This window comes from Xyrauchen texanus, chromosome 6 (assembly GCF_025860055.1).
Source record: "Xyrauchen texanus isolate HMW12.3.18 chromosome 6, RBS_HiC_50CHRs, whole genome shotgun sequence".
NCBI classification, from domain to species: domain Eukaryota; kingdom Metazoa; phylum Chordata; class Actinopteri; order Cypriniformes; family Catostomidae; genus Xyrauchen; species Xyrauchen texanus.
The window spans coordinates 40,951,864-40,979,081 of NC_068281.1; the positions used below are offsets into that span (position 1 = coordinate 40,951,864).

The window sequence follows — 27,218 nt, forward strand, 5'->3', positions numbered from 1 at the left end:
AATAATTTACACTTAAACAATGAAACTGAACAATTTTAATAGCCATTAAAGAGCATATACACATTACAGAGTTAAAATAATCGAACTATTAATTTGAAGTTGGACCATTAAACCTAACCGGTTAGAGCTAACTTCCGGTTTTCTAAACGCTTGACCGTAGTTTCAGATAACAAACATGGCAGGCAAAGCAGGCAAACAGAGCCGCGCTCGGAAGCCCGTAGCGGATCAGGATGAAGAGGATCAGCCGCTGCAGGCGGTTCTCATCGCGGACAGCTTCAACCGCAGGTTCTTCCCCATCACTAAAGACCAGCCGCGGGTGAGTCAGGGGCTAATGACTGCGAGCACGTGTGCCTCTGGATCACCGTGCAGAACACTGCTCATCATCACCATAATACAACAACAACAAAATGTCCCATTCAGCGGCAATACTATGTGTTTTTGCCATGTAGTACCATGTAAATACCACGATACATGAAAAATATGGTTATCATTCAGTACCACTGTATATAGTATCATGGTATTACCATCTGATACCATGGGAACGTCATGTTATCTGCACCTGTAGTATTGCATGATTTATTTATTTTTTGTAATACAGTGTACATGATATGATAACATGGTTCTGTACCATGGTACTACTGTGTTGTTTTGTAGTAGTAGTAGTAGCAGTACCATGGTATTTATTGACGTTCATTGTTTTTGCTGCATGATGTCATAGTCATGCCATGTTATTTAGACATGTACCATGATGGTATCATAGTTTGTTGGACAATTGTGGTACCTATTCTTTTAAGTTCCTTGGAGTGCCATGTAAATACCATGCTAGTCATATGTATCAAAGTATCATCTACTATCAAAGTACCATCTAGCCTTATACCATGGTACTACCATGTTTTTTTGGACCTTTACCATATGAAGCTAAGTTCTTTTTAAATATCCGAATGTCCGAAAATACTTATTTGTCTATGGTAAAGACGTCCCATGTTTATGGAAAACCTGGAAATATCAGGGAATTTTGAATTTTTAAATTGTGTTCTCCAGGCCTGTTAAAAGTAATGAAAATTGAGACATTCTTAAAAGTCATGGAAAATAATGATATTTTTATTGTGAATTTAAATTTTTCGAGTTGCACTCTCTAATATATTTCATTCTCTAAATATTGCTAGAACTTGCTTGCAAGCCATAGTGATGTCGGATTTGTGTGCAAATTCTTCTTTTGAGTTGGTTCTTTGAAGTTATTTGTAGGGATGGGCCGATGTGTCAGCCACCGATATTTATTTATCAAATTAAAAAAATCGGCAAATAGTCACATAATTTGCCGATATATTTATTTTTAGCCAGGTAAGATTACTCTTACAAGGAATTTGACTTTGCAGTTGCAGACAGAGGACATACATTAAGATAGACAAACTTACTTATAAGTACAGATATGTAATACAATACAGTAAGAGAGAGAGAACAAAAGGTATGCAACAGTGTATAGCATATATCCAATAACATCAATATGTATGTACAGGTGAAACTCGAAAAATTTGAATATCGTGCAAAAGTTCATTAATTTCAGTAATTCAACTTAAAAGGTGAAACTAATATATTATATAGACTCATTACAAGCAAAGTAAGATATTTCAAGCCTTTATTTGATATAATTTTGATGATTATGGCTTACAGCTTATGAAAACCCCAAATTCAGAATCTCAGAAAATTAGAATATTACATGAAATCAATAAAAAAAAAGGATTTTAAATACAGAAATGTCGGCCCTCTGAAAAGTATAATCATGCATATGTACTCAGTACTTGGTTTGGGCCCCTTTTGCATTAATTACTGCCTCAATGCGGCGTGGCATGGATGCTATCAGCCTGTGGCACTGCTGAGGTGTTATGGAAGACCAAGATGCTTCAATAGCGGCCTTCAGCTCTTCTGCATTGTTTGGTCTCATGTCTCTCATCTTTCTCTTGGCAATGCCCCATAGATTCTCTATGGGGTTCAGGTCAGGTGAGTTTGCTGGCCAATCAAGCACAGTAATACCATGGTCATTGAACCAGGTTTTGGTACTTTTGGCAGTGTGGGCAGGTGCCAAGTCCTGCTGGAAAATGAAGTCAGCATCTCCATAAAGCTTGTCTGCTGAAGGAAGCATGAAGTGCTCTAAAATGTCCCGGTAGACGGCTGCGTTGACTCTGGACTTAATAAAGCACAGTGGACCAACACCAGCCGATGACATGGCTCCCCAAACCAACACAGACTGTGGAAACTTCACACTGGACTTCAAGCATCTTGGATTGTGTGCCTCTCCATTCTTCCTCCAGACTCTGGGACCTTGGTTTCCAAATGAGATGCAAAATTTGCTCTCATCAGAAAAGAGGACTTTGGACCACTGAGCAACAGACCAGTTCTTTTTTTTTCTTTAGCCCAGGTAAGACGTTTGACATTTGAAGCCCATGTCCAGGACCCGTCTGTGTGTGGTGGCTCTTGATGCAGTAACTCCAGCCTCAGTCCACTCCTTGTGAAGCTCCCCACACATTTGAATGGCCTTTTCCTGACAATCCTCTCCAGGCTACGGTCATCCCTGCTGCTTGTGCACCTTTTTCTTCCACACTTTTCCCTTCCACTTAACTTTCTATTAATGTGCTTTGATACAGCACTTTTGAGAACATCCAACTTCTTTTGCAATTACCTTTTGAGGCTTTCCCTCCTTGTGGAGGGTGTCCATGATGGTTTTCTGCACAACTGTCAGGTCAGCAGTCTTCCCCATGATTGTGAATTCAACTGAACCAGACTGAGAGACCATTTAAAGGCTCAGGAACCCTTTGCAGGTGTTTAGCTGATTAGAGTGTGACACTTTGAGCCTACAATACTGAACCTTTTCACAATATTCTAATTTTCTGAGATTCTGAATTTGGGGTTTTCATAAGCTGTAAGCCATAATCATCAAAATTATATCAAATAAAGGCTTGAAATATCTTACTTTGCTTGTAATGAGTCTATATAATATATTAGTTTCACCTTTTAAGTTGAATTACTGAAATTAATGAACTTTTGCACGATATTCTAATTTTTCGAGTTTCACCTGTATGTATGGACAAAAAGTGCAAGTACAGATATACACTAAAAATGGCCCATGATATTAGAGAGTGCAGTGCCACCTATGTTCTTGTGTGTTCAGCAAAGATACAGCTCTTGGAAAAAACTGTTCTTGTGCCTTGTTGTTTGTGTTCTAATGGACCTGAATCTCCTTACTGATGGAAGAGGCTGGAATATACACTGGGCAGGATGTAAAGAGTCCTCGGTTATTTTAATTGCTCACTTTCTGCAACGGGCTTCATACAGATCTTGGATAGAAGGCAAACTACAGGCAATGATCTTTTCAGATGTTCTGATGATGCGCTGGAGTTTCTTTCCTCTCACATGTGGATGAAGTGAGGACAGACTCTAACTCAGGCTGGATAGAATTGTATTATCAGTATTATTTATAATTAATTATCAACACACTTGGTTAAAACTGTGAATTCAAATGCACAATCCAGAAATAATGATAGCCACAGAATGTAGAAAGGTTGGCACTCCTAAAACATGTAATATTTAATTTTTACTCATTATTGTTCCCACAATAATGAGGAAAAATCATCCTAGTGGACGTGACAGTTGTGAAAGTTGCACTGACCTATATATGATGAGGCACATCCATCCAAAATGCTTTGAAACCAGCAAACATTGACTTGTGTGACATAGGAATGGTTTACATTAAGGCTGCATGATTAATTGAAAGATAAGAATGAAATTGAAATATGGTACTTGCACGATTACTTAATCTTAAAAGTCTTTGTTTAAAAATAGTCTGCATTCAGTGCTTCAGTCAGCATTGTGTAAGCAAGCAGCGCCCTCTAGCGGTTTGGACAACATTATCAATAAAACCATGATTTAAAAGGCCTTTTTGTTCCTTGTTGGTTAAAATGGTTAACAAAGTTTTCGATGATTCATTAGCGAATCTGTCTGAATCAAACAAGTGAGTTCCAGATATCACAATGGCTGGTAAAGTCATGGGAATTAGCCTACTATAATCTAAAAATCATGGGGAAATAATGAAACTGTATGAAGTGAATATACATTTTTCGATTTGGCGCTGTGCTCTAAAATAATAAATTTCCGAAGTATTGCTCTTGGTTTGAGCTTGTGTGGAGTAGAACTTGGTATTCTTGATGTACATTAGAGTACCATTATTTGAATATGTTAATAATTCAGTACCATGCTGAAACAGTCACTTTACTATGCTACTGCCATAGTACTGTTTTGTAAGGGTTAGCATTATTTGTTGCCTGTTTAATTAAAATTAAACCTTTGCTTCCTCCTATCAGGCTCTTCTGCCGCTGGCTAACGTCTCCATGATCGACTACACTTTAGAGTTCCTGACGTCTACTGGCGTGCAAGAGACATTTGTCTTCTGTTGCTGGATGTCCAACAAAATCAAGGAGCACTTACAGTAAGATACTGTTTAAGTTGATATCTGAGAATGACCGGGGTCCTCTTGATTCTATTCTGTGTCTTATTTTACAGGAAGTCAAAATGGTGTCGCCCTTCATCCCCAAACACTGTGCACATCATCACGTCTGACCTGTACCGTTCACTTGGGGATGTTTTGAGGGACGTGGACGCCAAGGCTCTGGTCCGCTCAGACTTTCTGCTGGTATATGGAGACGTGGTGTCCAACATTGATGTGTCTCAGGCCTTACAGGAGCACAGGTGATGGTTATCCCTAAACAGTAAAAATGGCCAGGTGCTTTGTCCTGTCTATAAACTGCATTTAGCATTAGCTACTGGGCCAAGTGTACCGTTATATCATACATTGTTGTTGATTTTTACTCTTAATATAATATGCGGTGGTTTGTCTCGAAGGCAACGGCGCAAAATGGAGAAGAATGTCTCTGTGATGACCATGATATTCAAAGAGTCCTCGCCCGGCCACAAGACTCGCTGTGAAGAAGACGACATCATTGTAGCCATGGAGAGCAAAAACAAGCGTGTCCTTCATTACCAGAGAGCACAAGGGCTAAAGAGATTTCAGTTCCCTATGGTATAAGAGTTTATTGATATTTTAGAGTGAACATGTCCATGTCATATTTCACTACAATCTGGAAACAAGTAGCCAATAGCGGTTCTAGCTTGTTTGGTGCCCTGTACGAAACCGGTTTCAACATGCCCCCAAAGTTGTTGACCTTTGTGGTGTGGTGGTGGTGGTGGTGGTGGTGGTGGTGGTGTTGGTGGTGGTGGTGGTGATGATTCTACTAAATGAGAACGCCCCCAAAGTTGTTGACCGGGATGGGGGTGTGGTGCCGCCCCCTGCAAGATGCCACCCTGCAGTCGCCCATGCCTATATCTGCCACTGCAAGTTGCTGTTCTGGGTGATTGGTATGTGATAGCTTACTGGCCCAAGTTTCTAAAGCCCAAAGTATACTTCGGACAGACTTGAATGCTCAGCGTTCATTTATGAGACGCGTGACACAAATCTCGTCATCAGCAGAGTGCTCGAGCATTGAACATGTAGCCTGATTTTTCGCGCATGCGCCTGTAATTTTTTTCACAAATTAGTGGATCCACAAGGTGGCAACACTCACTCGTTGCTGTCACGAAGAAACGCTAGAAGTAATCGCCGATAAATAACAGTATGGTACTTATAATTTTGGGGGAATGGTGCATGCATAATTGTCGTAAAAGTAATGTTACAATGCAAAACATGTATTATTGGTCTTGTAAATTGCATTTTCTTTATACAAAATATAATCTTTTTTTAATTATTCATTTGCTTTGGTGAAACATGAAGTTTCCGAGCCTTATTTCCTGGCTACGTGTAATATATTTCCATTTTCAAAAGTAAATGTACATTAAGTGACAGCAGTTCCTTCTTTTGCACACAGAATATCTTCCATAGTGGAAGTGATGAATTTGAAGTTAGGTATGATCTTCTGGATTGTCATATCAGCATCTGTTCTCCACAGGTGAGTTTGGCATTTTACGTTTGTACTTGTCTGATTAAATTCTATACACATCTAAATGTATCTTGAATAAGACAAAACCTCAGATGAAGATTGTGTCTCATAGGTTGCTGAACTGTTCTCCGATAACTTTGACTACCAGACAAGAAACGACTTTGTCCGTGGGATTTTAGTCAGTGAGGAGGTATAAAATGCACAATAAATTGACATTCTGACATGCATTCTTATCTTATCCTTATAATCAATTTATTTTCCTCTAGATCTTGGGAAACCAGATCCACATGCATGTCACTAAAGATGGATATGGGGCTAGGGTGTCTAACCTCCTCATGTACGACTCTGTATCTTCTGACATGATTCGACGCTGGATCTATCCGATCACGCCTGAAGCAAACTTTGCAGGCCATGAAGGCCAGAGCTGTACACACTCTCGACATAACGTGTACCGTGAGCCGGGGGTCAGTTTGGGTCACGGCAGTCAGATGGAGGAGAACGTTCTCATTGGCCGAAAAACAGTGATTGGAGCAAACTGCACCATATCCAACACTGTGATCGGTGCAAACTGTGTCATCGGTACGGTCTTCATATGAAGTGGTGTTGTAGTGAATGACGTGGCTCTGATGGTTTTGTTTTCACTGTTTTGCATTTACGAACGCTCTACTCTTGTAGAGAGTCAATTCCGTCTCATGACTTACCACAAATCCGTTTGATTGATCCCATCTCTCTGCTATTTTCTCTCGTAGGGGACAATGTGGTTCTGGACAGAGCTTATATCTGGAACAGAGTCCGTATTGCCAACAACGTGAAGGTCCAGCAGTCAGTAATCTGTGACGGTGTGGAGGTGAAACAGAGAGTGACTCTTAATGAGCAGTGTGTGCTCGCTTACAATGTAAGAAACTACATTATGGTTTGTCCGAAAAATACAAACAATTTTCAAGGTTTCTCATAAGGGTTATCTTGCAATTTTCCAACCCATTTGCTGGAGTTTAAATATGAAAGGTAAACAAAGTGAAGTTAGGTCAGGTAGGTTTGAAAGTTAAGGCTGTTCTCATTTATTTAATTGAACATTTTGATGTTCGAATACAGTGCGAGTTATTAGTGCTTTATTAAATATGTGCAATTTATATAGTTTTTCAATGTTTTTTTCCCCCCTACTTGCACACATAATTAATGGTAAATAAATGGTAAATAGTCTGCACTTATATAGCACCTTTTTAAACCTTAGAGGTTACCAAAGCTCTTTACACTGTGTCCCATTCACCCATTCACACACACATTCATACACCAATGGTGGCAGAGCTGCCATGCAAGGCGCTAGCCTGCCATTGGGAGCAACTTGGGGTTCAGTGTCTTGCTCAAGGACACTTTGGCATGTGGAGTCGTGTGGGCCGGGAATCTAACCACCAACCTTGCGATTAGCGGCCGACCCGCTCTACCACCTGAGACACAACCACCCCTTAAATTACTATTGTGAGATTGGAAGCCAATAACTTGAATCATTATAACACGTATTGGGTCCAATTGTGTCCATTTCAAAATATACCAATAGCCTTGTCAATTAATAATAAGCATGTTTCTGCTTACAGATATAATAAAATGCATATGCATATGCGTACATTCTTGAGACATGACAGAAAACAAGCACATACAGTGGATATAAAAAGTCTACACACCCCTGTTAAAATGGCAGGTTTTTGTGATGTAAAAGAATGAGACAAAGATAAATCATGTCAGAACTTTTTCCACTTTTAATGTGACCTATAATATGAACAATTCAATTGAAAAACAAACTGAAATCTTTGTGGGGGTTAAATGAAAATGAAAAACCTTACAATAACCTGGTTGTGCACACCCTCTTATAACTGGGGATGTGGCTGGGTTCAGAATTAACCAATCACATTCAAACTCCTGTTAAATAGAAGTGACTCTGATTAATCACAAATAAAGTTCTAGTAGGATTTTCCTGACGTGTGTCTTGGCCATTGCCATCTTCCTGTATTTAAGGGAACAGAATTGCGTTCCGGATTAAATTCATACAGGATATAGTTTGTCCTGTATTTTTAGCATCTCACACTGAAATAGCTGAGCACGTTTCAGTATTTGTTTACTATTGAATCCTCTTCACATTCAATTGTCAGTGGTAAAAATGACATTAGAATAGACAACAAATCCAGAGAAGTAAACCTGAAACACAGACACTCCCCACTACACTCTACAGTGGGGGAAAGATCAAGGAAAATCAATGACAATCAGCGTGTCTTTTGTCCTGTTTTCCTTCAAAAACAGGTGAAGTAAAACCGCACCTTTGCTTGGTGTACTAAAACAGTAGCCCTAAACCTAATGTATTTTTGTAGTCTTTTTGTATTTATTTTTTAGCACATTATAAAACATAAAATCTTTAAAGAACGGAAAAGAAATGGCTTAACATTTATCAATTATAGGAAAGAAAACGCATAACAGAAAAATATTGTCTTTCTCCATGGATTGCGGTTTCATTGTTTTGGCAGAAGTGAGATGGAGAGAAATTTAGTTCTGCTTGCGCGTATAAGCATGTTAAGTCACGTTAAGCATTTTTCATGTTAGGCACTTTAGAAAGTCAGTGAATCGCATCATATTTGGCTGGAAGAAAATTGGCAACCCACGCATGATGTACTTTGATAAACAGATTTTGACAAAAAGACTGTAGCTCGACTATGCAAAAACCCTCTGTAGCTCGATTATAACTGCACATGTAAACATACTGACAGTCGCCTAATTACTGATGCAAACCTTCTAACAGAGGTTGAGCCCATTGAGCAGTTGCAATAACCCATAATGCACTTCTACACTTGCAACCAATGCCTCTCTGCTTACAGTTGACATAAAACATACTGGGATGCTACAATGCAATATATATATATTTGTCACTTTGCTGTATTGTTATCGGAATTGGCATTGTCCATTAAAATCCCAATATCCATCGACCACTTATCTACCTTATTCACAGTAGCGCCATCTTTGATGTTGAACAGGAATGAAAGAGGCTTTGAGGGTATAGACTTGCAGACTCTTCAACTGTATAAAGCTCCTAGAACACGTCTGATTTTCCAGAACTCATGCTGTCTTGAGTCTTTTGTCTACTGAATGTTTTAGTCACTGAAATTAACCAAAAACACTTTAAACTGCTGTACAGCCCATTGAAGAGACTGTACCTCTATCTCTCACAGCCTCATTGTCATTCAAGTCAAAAATCAATCAATAACGTCCTTTCATTTAACATTTTATTGATAGAGAATTGCCACTGTGCCATAAGAGTCTCTTAAAAGATGAGCTGGTTTCCTTGTCTGCTAACCAGATGTTATTACATTCAGGCCGTGGTGGGTCCAGATGTCACGCTTCCAGGAGGGACAGTTCTGTCCATGCACCATCCAGATGAAGAAGATAAAGAGGATGATGATGAGTTCCTGAGTGATGATAATGATGTCGCCCATAAAAAAGACAAAATCAAACAGAAAGGTGAATGTTCCACTTATTTATTTAAATGTAGACTAAGATTTCTGTGAAATGTAGTAAATAACTGCACTCAATCATGCGCATTTACAAGAACACAGTTCTTTTATTTTATTTTATAATTAGCACATTAAGGGAATGTTCTGGGTTCAACACAAGTTAAGCTCAATCAAAAGCATTTGTGGCTAGATCTTGGGAAACCAGATCCACATGCATGTCACTAAAGATGGATATGGGGCTAGGGTGTCTAACCTCCTCATGTACGACTCTGTATCTTCTGACATGATTCGACGCTGGATCTATCATTGGTCTCATTTCCACCATCGGGCCGAACGATTCTGAGCACAGTGAGAAATGGTTACAGTAGCTTTTCCACCCGGGCACGATTCGGCACAGCATGATTAGAAAACTTTCTCGGCCCAGAATTCTCAGCATAGTTAGACAACCGTGCCCAACCGTGCTGGTGGAAGGCCTGTAGTGATGTCGTGACTCACAATTGGTCACTTGTCAGTTGCCAAGGTTACTAGTTTTTTTCCCTGCAGTTGGCCAAAGCACACTATTTGGGCAAAGTAAACACACTTCTCGCGCGGTTCTTAAATTCTTACGTTACCAAGGTAATGACTGACTGATTTCTTGTGCATTCAAAGTCTGTTTTCAAAATCACAGTGGAAAACAAATTCAAAACAGTGCCGGTTGGCGCGGATTGGCACAGAATAGAACAGTTTCGCAACAAGAACAGTTTGGCCCGATGTTGGAATTGAGGCTTTTGATAGCCACAATAATTCCAAAGTAATTTGATCACACTATAATCATGTTTGCATGAATATGGTTTATGTCTTGTGGCAATTATTTTGAAACGGTGAGTATTTTAACGTTCTCTTCTATTGTAAGTGCCTCACTGTAGTACAGATTTTTATTTATTTTTTTTTTTTTTAAAGAAATGGTGGGACGAGTCAAAATAGATTTTTGTGGTCATCATTATTATGCCACTATTGCTGTCAATTGAGCTTAACTTGTATTGAACCCGGAATATTCCTTTAAAACAGGAGGACTGAACTGATTGCACATCTATTCTTCACGTACCTCATTTCAATTGGTGTCAAATTAAATGTAGAATCCTCCCCGACTACGGTTCACTCTAAAAATATTTGACCCTTCTTGTGCTTGATTTGATAATGTATGTGATTAGCATGTGTAAAGTTTTGTGCATCTGTGGTCAGTGTTTAATCCAGCAGAGGTGGGCGCAGAAGGTAAAGGATACCGGTGGAAAACCAGCAACCTCGATGACACTGAAGAAGATGAGCTTGCAGAATGTATTTGGGGTGAGATGTCTGTCATGTTCCACGAACACCTCAAAATTTAATTAAAGGGATAGTTCACCCAAAAATGAAAATTCTCTAATTTTCTCCCCCTTGTGCCATCCTAGATGTGTATGACTTTCTTTCTTCTTCAGAACACAAATTAAGATTTTTTTGAAGAATATCTCAGTTTGTAGGTCCATACAATGCAAGTGAATGGTGACCAAATTTGGAATCTCAAATCCTCTTAAGGGCAACATAAAAGTACTCCAGATGACTCCAGTGGTTAAATCCATGTCTTCTTAAGCGATATGATAGGTGTGGGTGAGAAACAGATCAATATTTAAGTCTGTTTTATTACACTTTCTCCTCCTCCTGTTTTTGGTGATTCACATTCTTCATGCATATCACCCCCTACTGGGCGGGGAGGAGAATTTATGATAAAAAATTACTTAAATATTGATCTGTTTCTCACCCACACCTGTCATATTGTGTCTGAACACATGGATTTAACCACTGGTGACATATAGATTACTTGTATGCTCCCATTTATGTGGATTTCAAAATTTGGCACCCATTCACTTGCATTGCATGGACCAACTGAGTGGAAATATTCTTTTAAAAAATAGGGAGAACTGTCCCTTTAAGAATCACTGTGAAAACCTTCATAATGTTTGTATTTGACTAGGCCTAGTGTTGAATCCCGATCCAGAGAGTGACAGTGAGAGTGAGGTCAGCCAAGGGTCACATGACACAGGAAGACGCACACCATCACCTGAACTTGATGATGACAAAGGTGAGGACTGTAAAAGTGAAAAACTACATAATTGCATGTCTATATGTATAGTAAATATTTCCCTGATCACTATTGTATTTAATATGTACTGTATGTTTTTTTTTTGTTTGTTTTTTTTTGTCTTTTTCTCCTGCACTCAGTGTTTCAGAATGAGGTCCATGGAACATTACAGAGAGGTTTGGATGAGAACATCAGCTGTGACAATCTGGTTCTTGAGATTAATTCACTCAAGTAAGACAAATATGTATCATGTACTCACTTTAAAGGTTGCTCTGAAATGCAAAGTCAGGTATTTAAACAATATTTTTTTTTGTTTTATTATTTGCCATCTGTCAGGTATGCCTACAACATCACTCTGAAGGAGGTCATGCAGATCTTGACCAGAGTTGTGCTTGAGTTTCCTTTCAATCAGCAGGGAGCTCAGATCACCACAGCCCAATATTCATCTCATTTGCTGCCTGTGAGTGACTGTCAGTCCCTTCAGCTGTGCATTTATTGATTATACAGTATCTGAAAAGACCAATAATAGTCCTTGTAATATTCCTTGGCAGGTGTTGAAGAAGTGGGCACCAGTCTTTAAGAACTATGTGAAGAGAGTTCAAGACCACATGGACTGTCTGGCCTCTCTGGAGGAGGTCTTTCTGGAGCGCGACACTCATTGGGCTGCTTTGGTCAAAGTATGTTTAAACACTCCAAATGGCTATGTTCCGAATAGGATACTCGTGGAGTACAGTATCCCGTAATGTAGTCCATTTCAGGGGTGATGAATGATCCGGAAGTATTATCAATATCAATGATTATGAACATCTTTTCTTGACTTATTTAATCAGACTGCCAAAATGTAGATTATTATTTTCGAGATGATAACTGGATGCCGCACAATGAATTTAAAGTAATGCAATGATGTGTCACGTGACAACAATAAATCTTACAGTACTACTATTTGAAACGTACCGTTAGCTAATTATGAACTGCTTCACATAATTAATTTTTTTAAATAGCACCATATAGGCTGTATACAGAATAAACTGTAGTAGGGATGGGACGATATATTGAATTTCGATATATCGCGAACCAAAAACATTATGAAACATATCAAGGCAAAACTCAATATTTCAAAGTTTTCTGTTCTTGTGATCATAAATGAAATGACCCGTCAAACGTCATAATCTCTCCATAGCTTGATTTTACCCCAACTGCACTTTTTTTCTACACTGTTTACGGAGTTCACAGAATGCCCTTAATGTGCTTAAAGTGTCTGAATTTAGCTTTTAGAAATTTAAGTACTGGAATACCTTGAGAATCACCTTGTTTTATTGAAAAGTGCTTTAGATTAAAACTGACTATTTCTTCCGTGTAATGTGTGTCCATCAAAGATGAGATACAGCAATCCACTTACATTGAATAATGTGTTTTTACAGACAGATAAAATAGTAAAAGGTTCTGTTCAGTTCTATTTCTTGTTCTGCACCTGATCAGCATAAAAAAAGTCCACTATTTTTGAAGGCTTATTTGTTTGTGATCTTTTTTAAGAGTGAGAGGTATATGAGAAACTCTTATTTAAACGTTGAAGATTTATATTGTGAATTAAAAACTTTATTTTTATGAGAAATTATAATGTGCATTTTGCACAAACATTTAAAAACAAATAAGGACAATTTTCTGACATGTCATTGTGTTATTATAAGTGTTATCATATTGAATCTAGATAAATATAATATCAAATCACGAACTGCTTATCAAACAACGAACCAAATCGTGAGAGATGAAAAGATCATATCGTTTCATCCCTATACTGTAGCCATTTTTCTCTTTTTCTGGGGAAGCCACAACCATTTGTTAAAGCAGCGCACTGATTGTCATGCCAAACCTGAAAATATCAGAGGATAATATTAAAATAGTAATGTCCAGGCCTGGTAAAGAGGCCCTAAACTACATTTCATTGGGTAAATATTGCTCTTTGTGAGTGCAAAAAGTAATAATAATAAGGTCATAGAAATAATTAAAAGATATGGGAACCCTGTTAAAGGCTGATTGTACATCATTTCGTTCATGTCCGGTTTAGGTTCTGATGAACATGTACCAGTTGGAGATCTTGGAGGAGGACGCCATCATGCGCTGGTTCTCTCAGGGAGCCACAACAGACAAGAGCCGACAACTCCGTAAGAATCAAGGGGTGAGTACCACAGCATGAGGAAAAAACAATTATTTAGTCATTTAATTGTAAAAGAAAAAAGTAAGGTTTTGATGCCCCAAATCCAGCTTTGAAGTTTACCATCTGTCTTTCCACAGCTCTTGAAGTTCATCCAGTGGTTGGAGGAGGCTGAAGAGTCATCAGAAGGAGATGAATGAACATAAACCATCATCAGGTCCTGATAGTGTGACCAATTTAAACCATCTAATCATCATTCTGACATTTTACATACCTAAAAAATCATGCTGTGAGGCATGCCATGTTCTGCCAGAGCTGACTTGGCTTGGCTGACTCCCAGAAAGTGGTTTCTCTTGGTTTGACAGTCCTGACAAATGACCAGTTGAATGGCAACAAATAAAGGAGTAAAACTGGCATCTGTATTTCTTATAGTTTGCTGTATGGTTGTTGTAATGCTTATTTAAATACATTTATTGGAAAACAGTGAAAGACCTCATATTTGACCAAACGTCCTGACATAAAAATTATAAACACTGCTGTTTTTACTAGCTCATTATTTGTATTAGAGTTTCCATTTCATGAATAATGTAAACTTTCATTTTCATACCAAAGAAGTAAAGCAAATTTAAAGACCTCATGAATTAAAGTCAATCAGCTTCTATCCTAAGACGCCTCTATCTGAAATGTCTTTATTATATACAGTTGAAGTCAGAAGTTTACATACACCTTAGCCAAATACATTTAAACAGTTTTTCACAATTCCTGACATTTAATCATAGAAAACATTCCCTGTCTTAGGTCATTTAGGATCACTACTTTATTTAAAGAATGTGAAATGTCATATGGGTCAGAAGTTTACATCCAATTTGTTAGTATTTGGTAGCATTGCCCTTATATTGTTTAACTTGGGTCAAATGTTTTGGGGAGCCTTCTACAAGCTTCTCACAATAAGTTAATAAGTTAAATACATTTTGGCCAATTCCTCCAGACAGAACTGGTGTAACTGAGTCTGGCTTTTTATGGTGGTTTTAAAGCAGTGCTTTCTTCCTTGCTGAGCAGCCTTTCAGGTTATGTCGAGATAGGGCTCGTTTTACTGTGGATATAGATATGCATCTACCCGTTTCCTCCAGCATCTTCTCAAGGTCCTTTGCTGATGTTCTGGGATTGATAACTTTTCGCACCAAACTACGTTCATCTCTAGGAGACAGAATGCATCTCCTTAACGAGCGGTATGATGGCTGTGTGGTCACATGGTGTTTATACTTGCGTACTATTGTTTGTACAGATGAACGTAGTTCCTTTGTTTGGAAATTGTTCCCAATGATGAGCCAGACTTGTGGAGGTCCACAATTTTTTTCTGAGGTCTTGGCTGATTTCTTGTATTCTCATGATGTCAAGCAAAGAGGCACTGAGTTTGAAGGTAGGCTTTAAAATATATCCACATGTACACCTCCAATTCAGTACACCACCTAGCAGAAGCTATCTGGCAAAAGGCTTCACATAATTTTCTGGAATTTTCCAAGCTGCTTAAAGGTACAGTTCTTCTAACCCACTGGAATTGTGGTATAGTCAATTAAAAGTGAAACAATCCGTCTGTAAACAATTGTTGGAAAAAAGTGGTTAAAATTAGTTTTAATTACTTCAACCTAAGTGTATGTAAACTTCTGACTTTAATTGTACAAACCCATTTTGCACATATGTTTCTTGACAATAATGAATTTATACAGTATAGGTTTTCTGCTTATCCCTGTCAGGAATATTCATTTAGTAAAAAACGTATCGGTTACCTAACGTAACCTCGGTTCTCTCTAGATGAGGGAACGAGTATTGCGTAAGCTAGCTTACGCTACGGGAAAGATTCATCTTTTCTGAGATATTGAAGCCAAAAAATTATCCTTAATTTTTGTATCCATTGTCAACGCAGTGCGGCAGCTGCAGACCTTGAGCGGGCTAGCTAGCGAGCTCATAGGTTGCTCTGCGGCAACTGCTGCAGCCTATAGACGAGCTTGGGCTTAACTCGCGATCCAATGAGAGGCGCCCGCGCCACTGCATCAAAGCCCGCCAAAAGGGCGTGACTAGAGTGCATATAAGCGTAGTTCGTGAGGCTGGAACCCTGGTTTTCATTGACTGAAGCTGAAAAGTCGCCGTGGGCGCTGAAAGCACGGCCGGTTACGCAATACTCGCTCCTCATCTAGAGAGAACCGAGGTTACGCTAGGTAACCGACACGCTTCTCTTACGAGAGGTTCTCTCAGATATGCAAGCTAGCTTACGCTTACGGAACCCATTGTCAACGCCGCGCGCGCCAAGCATCCACTGTATAAGCCCCAGGGAATTAAGGGGGACCCGGGGAGCCCTTATGAGTGGGGAAATAATATTTGGCCGGCAAGAATGCGGTCATTGATTGTGTAATACATAAGCACATAGTAGGACGGAATCGACAGAGCGGCGTGCCGGTCTGTGTGGAATGTGTCCCATCAGTGCAGCTCACCAGGGGAGCTGTAGCGTATTAAACCGCTAGTAGTTTTGCCTGCAGAGCCGGCACTTCCATATTGTAAAATCTGACAAAGGTGGAGGGGAAGTCCATCCCGCTGCCACACATATGTCGTGAATGGAAATTCCGCTGGACCATGCCCACGAGGATGCCATGCCTCTAGTGGAGTGAGCCCTAATGCCCAACGGGCATGGCAGGTCTTTTGACGCCAGTATGCAGCAGCAATAGCGCCCACTATCCATCTAGATAGTGTCTGTTTCGAGGCGGCGAGACCTTTGGCGCGCCCAATCTAAAACGAAAAGCTGCTCGAGCGCCTGAAAGCAGCGGAGCTGCAGTATACAATCTCAGTGCTCTGACCGGGCAAAGGAGATTGGCGCCGCGTCACTATCCGGTGCTGGCAGCTCGATAGGGAAATGACCTGTGCTCTGAAAGGAGTACCGATCACCTTGGGAACATAGCCGCGTCTAGGCTTTAAAATGACCTTGGAGTCACTTGGTCCAAACTCAAGACACGCAGCTGACAGACAGCGCGTGAAGGTCTCCCACACGCTTGACTGATGACAGGGCAGTCAGAAAAACGGTTTTGAGTGAAAGGTATTTCAAATCCACGGATTGAAGTGGTTCGAAGGGGGGCTTTCATAGTTTCGAGAACTATAGAAAGATCCCAGATAGGAACCGATGGGGGCGCTGGGGTTCATCCTTCTAGCTCCCCTGAGGAAGCCGGATGACCAGCTCGCTTTTACCCCATGACTGGCCGTGCAGGGTTCAGCGTAACGCCGCAACGGCCGCCACATACACTTTGAGCGTGGATGGGGATCTGCCCTCATCCAGCAGCTCTTGTAGAAATACGAAGCAGCGTACTTACACCCCACATGTCCGTGGGTCCAGGTCTCTGTCGGTGCACCATTTTGAGAACACAGACCATTTTGACGATAGAGTCTTCTCGTGGAAGGGCTCTAGCGCGTATGATGGTGTTTATTACTCCTTCTGGCAGAGCGACGGTAGTCGCTGATCACCCACGCATGCAGCCCAGCTCTGGGTGGGGATGCCAGATTGTGCCGCGAGCTTGAGAGAGGAGATCTGCTCACTGGGATGGGCCACGGCGCTGTCAGTGACAGCTGCGTAAGCCCGGAACCATGTCTGATTCTCCCAACGCTGGGCTATGAGGAGCACCGAAGTGACGCTGCTTCCTGATCCTCTGCATTACCTGTGGCAATAGCGCAGACGGAGGGAAGGCGTAAAGCCGGGCGCCTGGGCCAGTCCTGGGCCAGCTGGCCCTCGCTGAGAAAAATACTGGGCAGTGAGAGTTCTCTTTGGACGCAAAGAGGTCTATCTCTGCTCTGCCGAATAGGTGCCATAACGCCTGGACTGTTTGAGCTGCAGGGACCATTCCCCTGGGGGAATATTGTCTCTGGACAGTCTGTCCGGGCCGCCGCTCAGGTGGCTCTGGCACGCAGCGCCGCCTCAGCGAAGCAGCAGGTGGCACTGGGACCAACTCAGTATGCGCTTTGTCAGATGGAAGAGGTTCCTGGATCTGACAACCGCCCTGACGGTTTAGGTAGGATACCACAGATCTGTTGTCCGAACGACCAGGACGCGGTGACCCTGAATGACCGGGAGAAAGCGACGACAGCCGCATCGACCGCTATCATTTCCAGACAATTTATGTGAAGGAGCTTTTCCTGAACTGACCATAGGTCGAAAATCGGAGAGCTCTCGCGAGACCGCTGCCCAACCCGCGTTGGACGCTGCCTGTCGAGATGACTTTTCGGGCGAGATACAGCTCCCATTGTCACTCCCCGCTGATACCATTCGCCACTGTCCAGGGCTGCAGAGCTGATATGCAGGTCTGAGTCACCTTGATGGGCTGGCGCCTGTGGCCCAAGCCCGGCGAGACGCTGGGTGTTTAGCCAATGCTGAAGCGGGCGATGTGCAGTAAACCCAGCTGAAGTACTGCTGCGGCTGAGGCCATGTAACCTAGCACTCTCTGGAATTTCTTCAGAGGCGGAGGCTGTTCATCTGAAAAGATGCGGCTAGTCGCTGAACACGGCGCGCGCGCTGTGTAGATAAGCTGAGCCGCCATTGCCACGGAGTCTAGTTCTATTCCCAGGAAGGAAATGGTCTGACTGGGCTGTAGTGAGCTCTTGGTCCAATTGACTGCAAGACCCAAACTGTTCAGATGGCTGAGGAGAACTGACTCTGTGAGACAGAAGCTCCATATGTGACTGAGCCATAATCAGCCAGTCGTCCAAATAGTTCAGAATTCGCGAAACCCTGACTCGCGAGGGGTGCGAAGCCGCGATCCATGCACTTCGTGAAAGTACGGGTGCTAAGGACAGGCCGAACGGAAGGACGGTGTATTGATAAACCTGGCCGCCGGCGTAATCTCAAGAATGGCCTGTGACGGGATTTATCTGAATCTGAAAGTATGCATCTTTCAGATCGAGAGAAATAAACCAGTCCCCTGGCGCATTACGCGCGAGGAGTTTCTGATTGTAAGCATTTTGAACGGTCTTTTGCAAGCACCTTGTTCAAAAACCCTGAGATCTAATATGGGTCTGAGGCCGCCGTCTTTCTTGGGAACAAGAAAATAACGGCTGTAAAGCCCCGACTCGCTCAGAGAGGGTGGCACTTTTTCTATGGCCCTTTGCACAGAAGGCTTGTTATTTCTGAACGAAGCATGCACGCTAAGCCTCGTGTTCACAGTGGTTTCGAGCCGCGCTCTGAAGCGAGGGGGCGGCGATCGAACTGTAGCAAATAGCCCTGTTGTATTGTGCTTAACACCCACTTGGATATCCCTGGAATAGCTTCCCACGCTTTGAAGCGTAACGCTAGAGGGTGAATGGCCAATTCGCTCTGATTGCCGCGACACAGAGCGCTGAACAAAATGTGTGAGCGCTGTTTAGTGTGTTCATGCATGATTGCTCGCAGACAGCATGAACAGGCTGTTTTGTGAGTGACTTCCGATTGGAATGAATGGGGAAAGAGTCACATCTGTTACGTGATGCGCAAGCATAGTCATGGGCACGGACTTACACACAGAGGAATGGTTGCTGGCCGTGTAACAGAGCCGGCAGAGAATGGGCGCTACAGACGCATTTGCGGGCGATTTATTGACTCTAGCGCCGAGCTGTTCGTGAATCGCTTTATGTGAGCGTGCTCTGGTGGGGACACGAGACATGCAGTGCTTGTGTGCAGAAGTGAACACTGGATTGTGGGCACATTTTCTACACATAGGGCTGGTCGTGTGACAGAGCTGGCAGAGAATGGGCGCTACAAGACGCATTTGTGGGCGCTTTCATTGACTCTGACGCCGAGCTGTTCGAGAATCGCTTATGAGAGCGTGCTCTGATAGGGGCACGGGATGTGTTATGCTTGTGTGTAGGGGCTTAACACTGGGTTGTGGGCACTTTTTCTACACATAAGACATGTTTGCTCTTTACAAGATTTATTTGGGTCGCCGTGAAAACGGCGCTTGAGTGCAGGCAAGCCGGCAGTGTCACCGGCTTGTTGGCTGCTAAATTCACCACTGTAGTAGCCTGAGAGAAGGGGACTGACAGGGGTAAAGCTTTGACAGTGGTCCGCCGCGGGCGGACTGAGCCGCCGCTTGTTCAACACAGTTAGGAAGACTTCGGCTGCTCGGGTTTCAGCGCTACCTTAGATCGAGGCCCGCTGGGAGGCGGTCTGCGGCGGCTGTCTGAGCTGATCGAGGGCGGCCGCTCTGTCGACGCTGAGAAGTCTGAGATTGTTGAACTGGGCGCTGTGAAGAGGCTCGTGCAGGAGGCTGATCACGCGAGCTGCCTGCAGAGGAGCTTAGCGCGACGCCGCAGGAAGAGGTTCATGGCTTGGGTGGCTTTCTGGACTTCTGAGAAGCGGTCAACAATGCCACTCACCGCGGAGCCGAAGAGACCGGTTGGAGAGAGCGGTGCGTTGAGGAACGTGGAGCTCTGCTTCTCCCATGTCGGCTAGTGTTAGCCATAAGTGTCTCTCGGTCACAGTCAGCGCAGGCCATGCACTTCCCTAGAGCTTGGGCTGCAGCTTTGGTAGCCGAGCGGCGCAGGTCTGTCGGCCAGAGATCAGTAACAGCCTCTGGGTGCCTGCCTTTCTCATCCCACTCCGGAAGAAGGTCTGCTTGTAGGATCTGTAAAACGCCATTGAGTGCAGAGCAGATGCGCTTGGCCGGGCGGCGGAATAGGCGCCGCCAACATAGGCGGAAGTCGCCTGCAGGCCTTAGACGGGAGCACAGGCTTGGAACGCCATCTCGCGGAGGGCGGACAAAGGTGTGCTGCTACCGAAGTCCTCGACCGGGGATGGAGGAGTAGCCTCTTCAGTGGCGCCGCCCACCGACGCCAGAGAGGTGGAGACGCGTGAACGGGTCCTGGCTGAAAACGGAGCGCTCCACGCACTTTGCAAGCTCCGTGATGTAATTCCGCAGGAAGGGAGCGCCCGGCCGCGGGTGTAGAGCGGCGATGGCTTTGAAGAAAGCAGCCGCCGAAGTCTGTTGGGTGCCTGCTCAGGGGCGGTGACCACTGAGCCCGAGGCGGTCGACGGCCTGTGTGAGGAGGCGTGTTAACTCCCCTTCGACCGGGCGCTGGTCCTGCTGGATTCCTGGGCTGAGGAGGAGGCTTGGGAGCCTGTCCACCTCGCTGTCCGAGCCATGATGGAACAGCAGCCCTTATCCTCCGCCGCCATCCGGAGATGGCAGCAGTGCGGCCGCCGGGCGGCAACTGCGCCGTCCCGGGGCGGGAGGGTGAAAGCGATGCTCGAGGGAGAGGCTCCGGCGAGGCAGTCGCCTCAACCACAGTTTCCGCAGCCTTTGTGAGCGGGCGCTTCTTCCTGCGCTGCTGAGGGTAGGCGGCGCGGGCGGTTTCTGCTTTGATCGCTTCGAAGTCGAGCCCGCAGGGTCGACATCGGTAGCTCCTCGCAGAATCGCGATCCGCCTCAGTGAGGGCGAAGCTCTGGCGTGCCCCAGTCCCAGGCAGAGAGCGCAGATGATGTGGCGGTCTCCTGTGCTGAGAAGGGCGACATGAGGCGCAAGTGGAGCGAGGCATCTTGAAAAAGACGCCAGTACTTTTTGTGAATAGTTCTTGAGAACTAGCTTGCTTAATAAAAGGATACGCCGTCGGATGGCGTAGCTCGCAGGATGGCTGAAGGTGGCTGAGACGCCGGCTTCTTCTAGCTGTCCACGCTTGCTAGATGCCCCTCAAACGGCGACGCTGGCTTCCAGGTCAGCGATGCGGAGAGCTTCGCTGAAGAGATGAAAATCAGGGTTCCAGCCTACTAACTACGCTTATATGCACTCTAGTCACGCCCTTTTGGCGGGCTTTGATGCAGTGAGCGCTGGACGCCTCTCATTGGATGCGAAGTTCGCCCAAGCTCGTCTATAGGCTGCAGCAGTTGCCGCGAGAGCAACCTATGAGCTCGCTAGCTAGCCCGGCCAAGGTCTGCAGCCGCCGCGACTGCGCTGATAATGGATACAAAAATTAAGGATAATTTTTGGCTTCAATATCTCAGAAAAGATGAATCTTTCCCGTAGCGTAAGCTAGCTTACGCAATACGAGAGAACCTCTCGTAAGAGAACACGCATGTTCCCAACGTTCCCTGATCTTTGGGAACCTTGATGACGTAAAGTTCACAACAGAATCTCATTGATTCATTGAAGTCAACATGAAATCTGAAAAATGTACTTAAGCATTTTCCTTTCTTTTCTTTTTTTTTTTTTTTTTTTTTTTTTTGTGGCTCATGAATATAGAGGACTCTTTTACTGGCCTTAATTTTGAAATTGCATCATTCTGGTAAGGAACCCCTACTTTTCACGATCCAAGCTGTTGTGTTTTAAAAATATGCAATGCAATTTTATAATAATAATAATAATGATTGTAATAATAATATTTTAAAAGAAATGTCTCACATTGGTGCTGTTCTGTTGTGCAGCACTTAATTTGAAAATGTGATATAGTGTTGTTTCAGATTGTGCTTTGAGGATTTTGTATGAATGCACTTCATTCGATAAAAATAATGCAATGTTATTTTGAAAAAAAAAAATATATATATATATATATATATATATATATATATATATATAGGCTATATGTTATATATATAAAAACAGTTATTTTCAATTTGATTTCCGTTTTAACAAATTGATTTGATTAGCCACCATTTTGTTGATGAAATCTAATTCAACTTTTGAATGTGTTATATTACAACCGTGTGGCACATGAAATGTCCTGGAAAATAGTTTCTTGAAAAGAGCGGGAACCCTGAAATACCACAAGCACGCGAAAGGGAAAACAGTTGTAGTTCTAGCAACAGCCTTTTTTTTTTTTTTAAAAAAACACAGCAGCTTAAACATTCGCGTTTGAGACATAACTGTGAAATTTATGTTGTAGAACAAAACGTCCAAGTATCTTCAAGTATTGCTTAACACAGACCTCATTTTTTCTCAAATAAAAAACTGACATTATTAGGAAAATCCTGAGGGAACCATTGCTTGAAAATATCAATTCTTATCTGGCGTTTTGGACTAAAATGAAGGCCTCAATTCTCAATGAATAAAATAGTACTCAACACTGAAAATATGTGATATTACAATAGCAATTTGGGTTGCATACATTTTAATGTTAAGCTCATTTACATTCAGGAGGCAAGTTAGTGAAACAGATTATAACATTCAGTAAAGGCAAATGATTTTGGATTTATGAAAATAAAGATGCAATTAAAAGATTATCTTGATCACTTTAAGTATATAACTCTTGAAAATATTTTCATTGGATAAATCATCACAAACAGAAAGATGTAGGACATAGCTGTTCATTGTTCTCATGATTTTGCATATTTCATAACTATTTTCAACAATCATACACATCACCATAAAAATGATCATTATTAAAATGAAAGCATATTGAAGTCAGTTACCAAACAAACGCTCACGTGAAGAGAAACAACAAATGTTAAAACCGCACGACCCAGTTAATCTGTTATTGCAAGTGTAATGCATGGCTAGATTGATTAGTTCTTCTTGTCCTTATTAATGGCACTATGGATGAAACCAGCCAGCAGTGTAAACCCTGTGATTCCAAACAGTGCCGTCAGTCCTTTCCACATGCTGGCGCTGCTCTCGTGTCGCTGGATGAAGCTCTTGTAATCACTGGGAATCAAGACGTAGCGGCGGCCATCTTTGGGCGGCTGTAACCGCATTACCTTCTCCTGCTCCAGCACGAGTTCTCCAAACCCTGTGAGGGCCACCCCCACCCGCAGCAGCTCCTCCTGCTCCTCCTGAGCTACAGGCTTCTCTCCACTCAACTCCTGCACCACAATGTCCACCAGACCCTCTTTAGCAAGCCGGAGCCGTCTGTAAACCTGCTCCAGGTAATCGCCGCTCGCCTCCAGAGGAGAGTCGACGCGGACAGATATGTCACTGATGTATGAGCCAGGCTGGACCAGACTGAAGGGAACCGTGTTGGTAGTCTGTTTCTGGTTCACTTTTTTGGAGACCCTGGGTGGAAGATGTTTGTAATGTTTAAGATGACACTCTTGTAAAAATTGTCTTGTACCATTGTAAAAAAAATCCCTAAAATCATTACTTTTATACAATGTCAGAACAGTGATACAATAAAAGACACCAATGTTCCATACATAGTGACATTTATTATTAAAAGTAATCTCAATAACATTTCAGGTACTACTAAAAATTTAGCACAGCCGCTCAGACATTATTGTGTAAACAAGCTAATTTATTAGCAATTAAGTATTTACCAAGACTTAAGATACGAGTTCCAATATTTCCAGTGCTCGTGCACAGAAATTTTCTGTACAACACCATGACACCGTGGCACATACTGGCTAGAAATGGGCTCACCGATGGCCTGCACTAAACCTACAACGCAGGAAAAATAAAGAAGAATTAATTCAGAGTTTTCCAAGCATGCGTTTATTTTCTTTAGTTATCGAGAGTTTTATGTACCTTCTACAGCAACATAATGTAGTCTTTTGTTGGGTGATGCATTGAGAATCCTCAGCAGGTGATGGTCTGGCTGAAAGTTTGGAATCTCCTGCGAATGCAAGTGTTGAAAAAAGGTTATACAGAATTAACAGTAGCTCAACTAGTAGAGCATAGTGCTAGCTACGGCCAAATCGCAAGCATAATTCTTAAGAATGCTTAAGTTTAAATGCACTGCAAGTCGTTATGAATAAAAGTAAGTAGGTCCTTACAATGCAAGTGAATGGTGACCAAAAGCACATAAAGGCAGCATAAAAGTAATCCATAAAACTCCAGTGGTTTAATCAATTTCTTCAGAAGAAGGGTGAGTGATAAACAGATCAATATTTAAGTCCCTTTTTAGTATAAATTCTCCTCCCTGCCCAGAAGGTGGCGATATGCACAAACATTTTAAATTGCAAAAAAAAAAGAAGAATGTGAAAGTGGAGATTTATAGTAAAAAAAGAACTTAAATATTGATCTGTTTCTCATGCACACCTACAGTTGAAGTCAGAAGTTTACATACACCTCAGCCAAATACATTTAAACACAGTTTTTCAATTCCTGACATTTAATCATAGAAAACTTTTCCTGTCTTAGGTCAGTTAAGAATGTGAAATGTCTAAATAATAGTAGAGAGAATGATTTATTTAAGCTTTTATTTCTTTCATCACATTCCCAGTGGGTCAGAAGTTTACATACACTTTGTTAGTATTTGGTAGCATTGTCTTAAATATTTTAACTTGGGTCAAATATTTTGAGTAGACTTCCACAAGCTTCTCAAAATTCTGGAATTTTGGCCCATTCCTCCAGATAGAACTGGTGTAACGGAGTACTTGCAAACTGTAGCAAACTTTTTTATGGTCGGTTTTGGAGGACTGGCTTCTTCCTTGCTGAGCGATGTTGATATATGACTCGTTTTACTGTGGATATAGATACTTGTCTACAAATTTCCTCCAGCATCTTCACAAAGTACTTTGCAGTTGTTCTAGGATTGATTTGCACTTTTCGCACCAAACTACGTTCATCTTTTGGAGACAGAATGCATCTCCTTTCTGAGCGGTATGATGGCTGTGTGGTCCCATGATATTTATACTTGCGTAGTATTGTTTGTACAGATAAATGTGGTTCCTTCAGGTGTTTGGAAATTGCTTCCAAGGATGATCCAGACTTGTGGAGGTCCACAACTTTTTTTCTGAAGTCTTGGGTGATTTCTTTTGATTTTACCATTATGTCTAGCAAAGAGGCACGGAGATTGAAGGTAGGAGACATCCAGAGGTACACCTCCAATTCAGTACAGCTCCTATCAGAAGCTAACTGGTTAATTGCCTAAAGCTTGACATCATTCTCTGGAATTTTCCGAGCTGCTTAAAGGCACAGTTAACTTGGTGTATGTAAACTTTTGACCCACTGGAATTGTGATATAGTCAATTAAAAGTGAAACAATCTGTCTGTAAACAATTGATGGAAAAATGACTCATGTCATGCACAAAGTAGATGTCCTAAACGACTTGCCAAAACTATAGTTTTCTAATATTAAATCTGTGGTTTTAAGTTTTAATGACTTCAGCTTAAGTTTATGTAAACTTCTGACTTCAACTGTATCATATCGCTTTTGAAGAAATGGATTTAATCACTGGAGTTGTATGGATTACTTTTATGCTGCACTGAATGGACCTACAGAGCCCCCCAAGATTTTCCCCCAGTCAGATGGCGAAACAACCAAGGGGGGGGGGCCGGTCAAATGGAAAGAGAACTTATTGCACACCCTAAACCTTAAAATGCCCCTCCCCAACATTGTATCCTAGTCGTGGCTCTGCTGAACCAATATTTCATGTTCCTATAATTTTTCAGTGGGTGATATGGAAATCATTACCTTCAACTTCTCTATTTCTTGTCTTTTAGCCAAGTATAGTTTATAAAACAGTCCGGAGAAGGCGAAGCAGGAACCAGAACATATGATGGTCAACGGGTTAAGAAGAGGCTCACTCATTTCTCCACTGGACTATATAAAGACACATTTAAAGTTTGTTCAGTAGTAACATGGTAAATGTGGTCAAAGTGGATGAACTAGTGTCTTTGGCAGTCCAATTGTAAACTTTAACTGTAATGGAGCTTATTAAATTAGAATGACCAAAGCTGATATTCTTAGTCTGTTTAATGGAGATACAATTATCATACAGATACATTTAAATCAAGGGTCAAGAGGACCCATGTTCATAGTTGTAGGCTTAAAAAAAGATTTGTTTTTAAATAAGTCAAAAGTATATATATATATATATGCATAGGTCAAACAAGGAAGTGAATCCACATCCAATTCAGTTTTGTAGACTAGTACAATCTAGTTTCTTTTCGTCCTTATTCATAAGAACAGATCGTGTACTGTAACAAACTATTTGTTTGCAACCTAAAATATGTTTTATAAAAATGCACATGTTTATTTAATGTCGAGGCATCATAATGTAACTGCAACTTACCAGCAAAGTAAGACAGCAGGTGAGCGCAAATACTATGATATGAACCTCAGGCGACAGTCAAGCAAGTCAGAAAAGCTTCGGTTTCGATGGATCAGGAAATTATCTGCATATTTAACATAACTAAGATCGTTATCAGTATTGTGTTTATATCACATATCTCCAATTGAGCCCAGTCGATTTGAACACTTTTTGTTTACATCAAGATTCTCACCTGATTTCAGACTGGTCTGATTTTTTGTGCTATGTAAGCGCTCAATCATTAATGTTACAGTGTGTGTGTGTGTGTGTGTGTGTGTGTGTGTGTATGTAATGTGTGCAACTGTCCACATGAGGTCGCTGTTGACAAAGAAATAGACCACTTCCAAACTATTGTGCTGAAAATGATATTACATTTGTATCGTAAAATATTATACGTGATACAAAATAAATAAATAATATATAAATACACTGAGCTCTTCTCCAACATCATAATTTTCATTGTCAACTGCACTTTCATGATTTTTAATATTGGTTGCTGAACATTTGTATGTCCTGTTGTAACTTT

At 41.9% G+C, this 27,218-nt stretch overlaps 2 protein-coding genes across 2 annotated transcripts; one reads left to right on the plus strand and one right to left on the minus strand.

The window, feature by feature from the left end:
- On the plus strand, positions 1 to 14,380 carry LOC127645247 (translation initiation factor eIF-2B subunit epsilon-like). Its single transcript, XM_052128802.1, has 16 exons — positions 1 to 316; positions 4,356 to 4,480; positions 4,555 to 4,740; positions 4,894 to 5,071; positions 5,913 to 5,993; positions 6,097 to 6,174; positions 6,251 to 6,563; positions 6,734 to 6,879; positions 9,341 to 9,485; positions 10,700 to 10,801; positions 11,466 to 11,573; positions 11,714 to 11,804; positions 11,910 to 12,033; positions 12,125 to 12,250; positions 13,639 to 13,749; positions 13,866 to 14,380. Exons 1-16 carry the CDS (start codon positions 176 to 178, stop codon positions 13,923 to 13,925), a joined length of 2,115 nt encoding a protein of 704 aa, XP_051984762.1. The 5' UTR covers positions 1 to 175; the 3' UTR covers positions 13,926 to 14,380.
- Positions 14,381 to 22,827: 8,447 nt separating this feature from the next.
- LOC127645579 (mitochondrial ubiquitin ligase activator of nfkb 1-A-like) lies at positions 22,828 to 26,936 on the minus strand. Its single transcript, XM_052129240.1, has 6 exons — positions 26,886 to 26,936; positions 26,675 to 26,777; positions 26,074 to 26,202; positions 24,183 to 24,270; positions 23,975 to 24,095; positions 22,828 to 23,714 (listed from the first exon to the last, which is right to left on the minus strand). Exons 3-6 carry the CDS (start codon positions 26,188 to 26,190, stop codon positions 23,228 to 23,230), a joined length of 813 nt encoding a protein of 270 aa, XP_051985200.1. The 5' UTR covers positions 26,191 to 26,202; positions 26,675 to 26,777; positions 26,886 to 26,936; the 3' UTR covers positions 22,828 to 23,227.
- Positions 26,937 to 27,218: the final 282 nt, after the last annotated feature.